General features: G+C 33.0%; 1 protein-coding gene across 1 annotated transcript; it reads left to right on the top strand.

Annotated features, from left to right (window-relative positions):
- Nucleotides 1–8,106: 8,106 nt before the first annotated feature.
- Nucleotides 8,107–9,568, top strand: LOC127842054 (uncharacterized). The gene is made up of 2 exons (XM_052371384.1): nucleotides 8,107–8,677; nucleotides 9,045–9,568. Exons 1-2 carry the CDS (start codon nucleotides 8,131–8,133, stop codon nucleotides 9,515–9,517), a joined length of 1,020 nt encoding a protein of 339 aa, XP_052227344.1. The 5' UTR covers nucleotides 8,107–8,130; the 3' UTR covers nucleotides 9,518–9,568.

Raw genomic sequence — 9,568 nt, 5'->3', positions numbered from 1 at the left:
TCACACTTGGCGATTGTGGTCGTTACCCGTTATTTATTAACGCGCAGATCAGGTGTTTAAAATTCTGGCTTAAAATACTAAAAATGCCTGACTCCAGATATGTACGAAAATGTTACGATTATTTGGTTGATACTAAGGTCCATCTAGCTGTGAATTGGGCAACAGAAATTAAACGTTTATTGCATGAAAATGGATTTGGATACGTTTGGAACAACGGTCATGTACCACACTTAAGCACTTTCTTAAACGAATTTACGATACGGCTCAGAGACCAATACATCCAATCATGGAGAGAAACTATTAACCATTCACCAAAACTGAGTGTGTATAAACATATAAAGTCATCGTACAGTCATGAAAGGTACCTTGACATTCTACGTATAAGAAAATACAGGCATTGTTATTCACAATTTAGATCAGGTTACCATGAACTTGAAATAGAAAAGGGCCGGTATTCTAATATTCCAATACATGAAAGAATTTGTAAAGTTTGTAACTCAAAACAAGTTGAAACGGAATATCATTTTGTTTTTATCTGTCCAATGTTTAAGGATCTAAGGGCACGATTTATTCCGCGAAAATTTCTTTTAAATACCAATGTAATGAAATTGCATATATTAATGTCAAGTCGAAATGAAACTTATGTTAAGGATCTAGCATCGTATATTTACCTTGCATTTGTAAGACGTAATGAGTTACTTACGTTGTAGGGTAGCTACTAATCCTTTACTACCTTTTTCAATATGTTAAACCTATACCATTTCATGCTTGATGACGTTATGTGCACACATGCTTTTGTATATATATATATATATATAATTATGTTCTATAACTGTGTCAGGGGCCGGCGGCCTGCATATCACAATAAACCTTTGTTGTTGTTGTTGTTGTTGATGATGGTGCTGTTGCTTGTGTACTTGTTAGGGACTAATCATAAGTTTAGAGTTAATTAAAGGTTTTGAAAGTCAGTACAATTAATTGTCTTCGTTTTTGTTTTAAGTGTCGCTAGTTAATAATCATACTTGAAAGTATGTGTTGCATTATTTGGTTTAGCCGTACGTTTGATATAGTTGAAGTCAGTTACTCAGTGTAAATTTAAACTGTTTCTGTTCCTCAACTGTCATCTGCGTTTGTGCTTATTTTTTGTCTGACATGTGTGTCGAAGTATATATTGTTTAAGCGATCGATGTAACATGTGCATGATTTGTATGTGCCTTTTTAATTGACCTTCGAACATTCGACTAAGTGAATTTGTTAAATGGTTTTACATTTGTTTCTGTGTTTAATTCATTCAGATATTTTAATTGTTGTGCCAGTGTCTTATCTAAATAGGTTAAGACATTATTAGTGCAGAATTTAGAGACAACTCCATCAACCAGCTGTTATTGGTAAAATTGATTCTGATATTTTTGTTGAGGGTCGATAAATTGTCTTAAATCACCTGAGCCCGATTTGCTGTAACATTACAGTAAAAAAACAACATAGAAATGACAAAAATGCCATCAAAATTATTAACGAAACATAGTCAGCCACTGTAAAAATGCTTTTAAGTTTTTTGTTATAAATAAGTGTATGTATAAAATTACTTATATTTCATACCGTACGTTTATATTGAATTGCCGTTATGTTATCGTGTTTGTACCAGTTCAGTTGTTTCGTTCATTATTTATGATCTATTTTGTCCCTCATATGTGTTTGACTTTAATTTTATTTTTTTATGTGTATGTTGCAAAATACCGTTATGTTTATTGACTAACCTTTCCTAAATAAGACAAAACAAGTGAATTTTAGATAGTACTATTATTTTTTATCAATAATTTGCTCAATGCCTTGTATTTTATTGACTTTTATTGCCTACTTTATTGCAATAACCAATTATCATGATTGAATGCATTGAGCTCCAGTATTATTTTTTACTTTGTATAAAATGTACACTATGACTCATTATATATATATATATATATATATATATATATATATATATATATATATATATATATATATATATATATATATATATATATATATATTCATTATATATATATATATATATATATATATATATATATATATATATATATATATATATATATATAAGAATACGTTTATTATAATGGTAATAAAGCATGAAGTGGAAGTACAGAATGTCTGTTGTAAATGAAATAAATTCTTTTAAGTACCTGCCAACTCGTTTTGTATATGTAAATTACTTTTGTAATAACTTTTTTTACATTCATTGTGTTATAATCTCCAAAGGCTGTTTCAAGATATCGCTGTTATCTGAACATCAGTTTCGAAACCATTATATTTTATACAACACACAACGCTTTTAACATGCTAGCATTTCCTGATTCAAGTGGCATATTCGCCCAAACATATTTCTTGTTTAAGGACATTTAATGCAAATCACATGGACGTACAAGCATAAAACATGATTCTTCTTTACCAGACCAGTGTCGGATCAACAAATGAAATCAAGTAAAAAACAAAATCTAAAAGCAAAATGTTATTATCCTCGGGTCACTTGTTTCGGTCGATGTAACAAATAATCGGAAAAAATCAGATTAAATACAATAAAGTTCGCAAAATAAAAAATACGAACATCAAGATTTATTCTTTGTCAATCAATTCATTTATTGAGATCGATCAATTGCTTCCCCTTTTTACCATAAACATCGATATTACAGCATGCGGGAAAAGTTGTGCACTGCGTCACCTGTTTCGGTCGATTGACTTCAGATCTCAATATTTCGGCGATGGTTGTCCCAACAGATATATTTAAAAAGTATTGACTGCAGCAAAATCTTACCTCTGCATACTCAGAGCTGTCAAAAACGGATTTTCTGTATGTTGATGTTAATTTTATAAAAAGAACAAACAAAAGTAATAGCAAAAATGTTAAAAATGCTGATGGTTATCTTTTCAGATCGGAATACTTATTTGTTTTGTTTTCATTTTTGAACAAAATGCGAGTATCCGTCGGTGTTGACACTTGCTATAAACACACACAACGGTGGCGTCATTCGTTACTTGGATAGAGCGCACGCGCAAAAAATCTACGATCGACCGAAATAGGTGACCGACCGAAACAGGTGACTCGAGGATACATACATTTAAAAGACAAACATTGAAAGTGTATGTGACCCATTGTTCATAAACCAGTAATGTGAATTAAATGCCTAGCCAAATACGAGTAGTTATACGGTATTTTACCTGATTTCGCCATGTTACACGAGGTGTAACGACGGGCATAACAGTACAAATACTCCTCCAATTGAGTGATGGAAATTGGAATGATCATTCATATACAGTATTGTGGCTGGCGTTTGCTAAATCAGACGATTTGTCACTACGGAAGTGACAGTCAAACAAGTCCATCGATTGCTATTAGGAATACATGTACATGTACACGTCGAGCAGTCAACTGACGCGAAAATATTAATGGTAGCAAAATGTATTTTTGTGCGGAAAATATACTGGTTGAATAACAAATTAAATGTTTTATTTATTTATGTTGCAGACATATTTTGATGCGTGAAAATAAATGTCATCGACCAAGTTAAGATTGTTATTTAAATTAACATTGGAATGTGATATAATGAGACTAATAATTAAATAGTATGAATGTGGCGTGCATACAATTGGATTTGTTCAAAGGTTAAACTTTTTTTTTTCAAACTTAAGGAGCAGAACAAAACACTTAAGTTTATTGCATAGGTCAAGCGTCGTCAGAATACCAGACACGGGACAACTTTTATTTTGCTTTTTGCATAGTTCACTAAGCTAGTTATTTGGCAATTAAACGATAAAAACACAGTGTATGACTTCTTGCAGCTATTTGCATCTCAAATGCTGGTGATGGTGGGGGTCAAATAAAAAGGAAAACTTATGATGGCCAGAAACTTCGTTCTCAGCCTGATTTATTTACTCACTATGTGCTATATTAAATTATTTTATTAATTGTCTTGAACAAAATAGTGTGTAACTGTAAATATTAAAATAAATTCATTTAAATTGGTTTGAAGTAAAAATACAGTACTTTTATTGTGAACACATCCAATGCCACGGAAAAGATAATCAATATGTTGGCGTTTACATGAAAATTGAAATCTTAATCCACTGATAAGCATCCTTATACTATACTAGTTGTATGAAGTATTGGTAATTTAGTGAAATGTGTGCCTAACAATATTTAACTTATCTCATATACAGGTTGTTGTACAATGTGTTGTGCAAAACACCAAAGTGGTTAAAACATCGATTCAATAATCAAATCGCAAAAGGTTGTCGATAGGGTCTGGCCAAAGGTTTACCACTCCTAATGATTACTTTGACCACGGGACGTATTTACCAGTTATTAATGACCAATAATGTTATTAATGTTATTAATAATTGTCTCAATATAAAAATATGTTTACTAGAGTTCTTTGTTATGTCCACGAAGCAACATCTGTGTCTAAACTATCGCCGTTATCGACCAGTTTTATTCCGTTTAATGTACAGAACAAACTGACATAAGTTTCATATGTTACGGTTTGATATCTTATCAAAAAGTATCTTCTGAGTTTATTAGAGTCTGAAAACCAATATTTAGGACAGTCCTCAAATGTTAAAAAAAATGTAGCATTGAAGTTCTAACTAAGTTCAAAGTTCGTCCCCTTGCGTTATCAACACAGTAAAAATGGCTGTTATGGGTGAAAATCCAAATCTTTACATTTGCCACTTTTTTAGATTTAAACAGTTTAAGCGCAAACATTTCACAGAAATTAGCTTTATCATCCCCATCATGTCATTGACCGTTTTGGCCATTTGGGATCAGGGAAGGGGCAATGAGCGACACAGAGATCCTCCGCCAGTCAGGGAAGGGGCAATGAGCGACACAGAGATCCTCCGCCAGTCAGCGCTGCTGATAATTGTCATGATCAAATATCTAACATTCAATATATTAAAAATATTGTGAAAGTCGACGATTTTAAAATTGACAAAAATTACCACGGAGAACAAAAGAAACCTAACAGATTCATCTCTATATTGTTTCCAATTGCTTTTTTATTCAATGCAACTAATTCAAATACTCTCTTTACCTACTTTAAGTTGTTTAATTGTTTTAATCTCACGGGCAAAATTTTCGGTTGAAAAACTGGCAATTATCTCAATCGAAAAGACCTTACGTAACAAACTTATTTATATGTAGTTTTGAGCTTTATATAATCACCGTAGTAAAATGCGGGATGTTAATAAAGACGCTTTAGGTACACACCACCAAACTTATTACACCCATCGATTAAATTTGTTTGGGGGACCGAAAAGCGTTTTTTATGCAATCCCATGTGTCAGTAGTTCTATTCAATATATTAATAGTTGATCATCCAATACAAAATGGGCGTTGTTCTTCGAGTTTGTCATTTTGTTGACCGTTTTCTCTGCCTTATGCATACTCATGTGCGCTTGAAACGTCTCGATGGGCATGATAATGATTTTTCTGTTCAAGTTTATTGAATTCATAAAGACTATACATAAACATCCTTGAATTAGCAATTAAATAATTTGTTCTGGTTGTCCATCGTCAATGTTTAAGAACAGTGACAAAATAGGTCATACCACATATCCAATGGATTTCTAACTTGAAAACTTAATTTGCAGTTGGTGATAGTCCGATGTTTTGCTTTGTCGCTTCATTAAATATTTAATACACACTACATTGTATAAGCTTCTATTTGAAATTTCGTTCATAAATTCTTGCGTTAATGGGTCAGCATTATAATGTTACATAATTATATTGAAAGCGTCTTTTGTCACATAGTCTACATCTAGCACTTAAACATTCAATTTCATGCTATATAATGTATGTACACATATGTGTTAGCCCAGTGTCATGGCGTGGGAATGTGTCACTGAATGTTTAAGGTTTTGAATACCTTATACGGAATTTAAAGTTGTCGTGATCACAACCATTAATCGAGTTCTCAGTCAAGGCCATCATGAATATACGGTTCCCTTTGCAGCAATCATCTCGTTTGCAAATCCAGAATCGAAGGTCATGCATCAAAAATGACTAATGAACTGTTTCGCAAAGAACTTTCAAAACAAAGTATGCGCAGTGCTCAAGATCTGACAAATGTCACCCCCATATATTACAAAAAAGAAAATACTTGCATCAATAGGTATCTAATGAACCAGAATAGTTTCATAATACATGTGTGCTAATCGCACATTAAATGATTAGACGGCCTGTGCATTAATTTTCTAACATTTTAAGATTATCAATAAAGTAATAACTTACTGTGAATGAGATTGTTTAAAACAAAAGCATTGAAACAAATACAATAAATGTAAATGCTTTCCCTAAACATTTAGGTTTTAATCAATTACTCAATTTATATAAGCATTGAGTATGATGATAATTATTCGTTTAACAAAACCTCAACCTCCGCGGATAGATAACTAACCATGTGATGATGATCGAATAAAATAATGATTGTTATTTAACATGTGTGTCCGTACCGTAAGAAGTATCTAATACACAGATCATATCTCAGATTTGAATTAAATAAAAACTGATACAAACTAGTCATCTGGATAATATATGATTTGAAATTTGTTACGGATGATTACCTTTATACGAAGATCTATCATGACGACACAATGATAAACAAATATGTTCCTCTTTGTCGTCAGCAAATATTACCTCCAATGTAACTGATTCTTAAACTGATGTGTTCATGCGTATTTGTTTCATCATGAAGGATTGGACGGTGCTATATTATAGCAAAAGAAATTACATTAATTCACTTGTGTTGAAAATCTAGAACACCAATTGATAATCAAGTCAGCAGTCAATTATCGAAGACACAAGGGTTTGTAGCCGGACATTTCCTTGAAGTATATTGAGCACAATCAATATAAGCTTCGTTTATGCAAATGCTAAAGCGGTTACTTGTTTTTTACAAAAACATATGTATGTTCATAATGTTATGTAAAAGCTGTTGAGTGTATTATACGTATGAACAGTGGTATATTTTGCATATATATTTTTTATGGAAACTATGTACGGTGTGAAGTTGGATGCCCTCGACCGACAAGCACCTATTGACGTGGAAATAATGTATATTGAACGGGGAAAAAACATGTATAAGTCGGTCAAACGTAGTATGGTCAAAGAACAAGTATTGCAATAAATTGCAATGTGTTGATATAGGCATGTGTTGCATTGTATTGACATAGGCATATGTCACCCAGTTCAGTTACAATTAAGTGGTTGGGTAATATAATTGGAATACCAAGAATGTGATGTTTTGCCAACATATTTTATGATATATTGGTTTGTACTGTCACGTTATTATTGTATCATCACTCACTTTGACTTCAATATTTCAATGTACACGTTAGTTTCCACTGTGAACAACGTCAATAACATGTACACTCATAGTTATGGCAAACAAATGATAAGAAAAAATACCGTATGCCTTTTATGCGTTAAAAGTTAAGTGATTACACATGTCAAATCTGCGCTTACTTCAACACGCTTACAATTATCAAGTATGCTCAATGATATGGTATGAACTCTTATAAATATAGCCCATTTATTGCGCCATAACGTGTTTCAGTTTGGTAAATATTATTTCTAAATTGATGCATATCGCTGAAATGTGTCACTCAAATATAATTTATTTCGGTTTTCTTTTATGACATGAAGCACATAGACATATATGAAAAGTTGAAAACGTCAGAATCTACAACAATTTTAGACGTTTTAAATACGTGACATTTTAATGTATAAATAAATAGATAAAGTCTAAATAGATTTCAAGTCTTATCAGGCACGTGCTAGTCACTTGTGCATTATTTGCTCATCTGACCACACAGTAATTGAAGAGCAATCGGCACATAATACACGGACGCGCTTGTGTATTATTGTAATAATATTTTTAGTGAAAGAATTAAGTTAAAATTAAATATCATATGATATAAGAACATGAACATTTTTCGTCCCATGTTTAAGCTTTGTGTGTGTTTATGTAAGTTACTGACTTACTCAGGTAAGCGATCTGCAGAATACTACATCTTGGCTTCTTTAAAAGACGCCTGTTATGCATTACTTTTACTTTCGCATGTAAGAGAACACGCAAAATGTTGTCTCTGATAATTCCGTTTCTTTTTAGTGGTTTGATTGTAGTTCAAGCTCGTGATGGGCTTGGAAAAAATGGTGACCATGAACTGTTGACAAAAGCGAATGGGAGTTATGAAGAAAAAAATGATGCTATTAATGAGCTGCGAAAGACACAACAACAACAAGAGGCAAAAATCGACACCCTGATGAGTGTCATAGATGAGATGAAGCGCATTCAAAACCAAAAAGATGAAACAATACATAAAATACAACTTGATCTGGATAATTTACGGTTTGAAAACAGTCAATTAACACAGTCGTTTTCAAAATGCGCTGGACAAATTCAATCAATATCGGGCTCATTGCAACATTTGGAGAAGACCAATAAGGGCTATGAGCAACTGATGAATGAAAATACAATGAAAACATTCGAGGCTGGAGCAAATGCTTTGTTGGAAGATGAAGCGACTATCAATGAAACGAGGTCTCAGTCCGAATACTTTGGGAAAATAAGTATAATGAGCACCGATGAATCCAAACGGGAAGAAACAACGCAACACAATGATGGTTGTTCTTTCTTTGTTTTCTTTTAAATAATACTAATTATAATAAAAGTAATAATTATAGTATTGGTTATCACGATAGTAGTTGTTAATATAATAATATCACAGCATTGTAATAATTATTATAATATAATGCCAATAATAAAAATGACGACGATGACGATGGCGAGAACAATGATGATGATGTTGATGATGATGACGACGATGACGATGACGTTATGATGATGATGATGATGATGATGATGATGATGATGATGATGATGATGATGATGATGATGACAAGTAGAAGTAGTTGTTGTTCTTGTTGTTGGAATGGTGGTCGTGCAATTGTTAATCAGCATATGATTATCACGTAACATCTCTAACATTAGGAGAAGATGCCGTCAAACGAACAGTTAGTGGACGCCACGCTGGAACAGATTTGGTGGCTTTCTTTGCAACCTTAAGCCAAACAGCTGAACATCTTGGCGAACACCAGAACGTGTTGTTCGACAATATCATTACAAATGTGGGTTCAGGCTATAATCAACATCTGGGAGGTTTCACAGCACCTGTCTCAGGGGTGTACGTTTTCATGACAACATTGCTGTCCCAAAATGGACACAATGCCCATTTTCAATTGGTTCGCAATGGCCACGTCGTTTGTAATATGTACGTTGGTGGCACTGGCGGTGCTGCAAACCATGATACAAGTGCTGGAAGCTTTGTCCTGCAACTTAGCAAGGGTGATGTTGTTGCCATACAGAATTTGGATTCTGGGGAGATCCTATTCGGATTTAATTACTCGTATTTCTCTGGGTTCCTTTTGAAGGCAATTGAAGAGGATCCTTCGATCATAGGATAAATCAGCAATCGAAATACAATGTAAACAATGATAATAAAATAATGAAAACTG

This window comes from Dreissena polymorpha, chromosome 8 (genome assembly GCF_020536995.1).
Source record: "Dreissena polymorpha isolate Duluth1 chromosome 8, UMN_Dpol_1.0, whole genome shotgun sequence".
In the NCBI taxonomy this organism is placed as follows: Eukaryota; Metazoa; Mollusca; class Bivalvia; order Myida; family Dreissenidae; genus Dreissena; species Dreissena polymorpha.
This window is presented reverse-complemented; position numbering and strand designations above follow the sequence as displayed.

Excerpts from the sequence above, each read along its gene's own strand:
- LOC127842054 (XM_052371384.1), top strand. The coding sequence starts at position 8,131 with ATGTTGTCTCTGATAATTCCGTTTCTTTTTAGTGGTTTGATTGTAGTT. Across the intron at positions 8,678-9,044 it reads AACAACGCAACACAATGATG|GAGAAGATGCCGTCAAACGA; the intron begins GTTGTTCTTTCT and ends CTCTAACATTAG.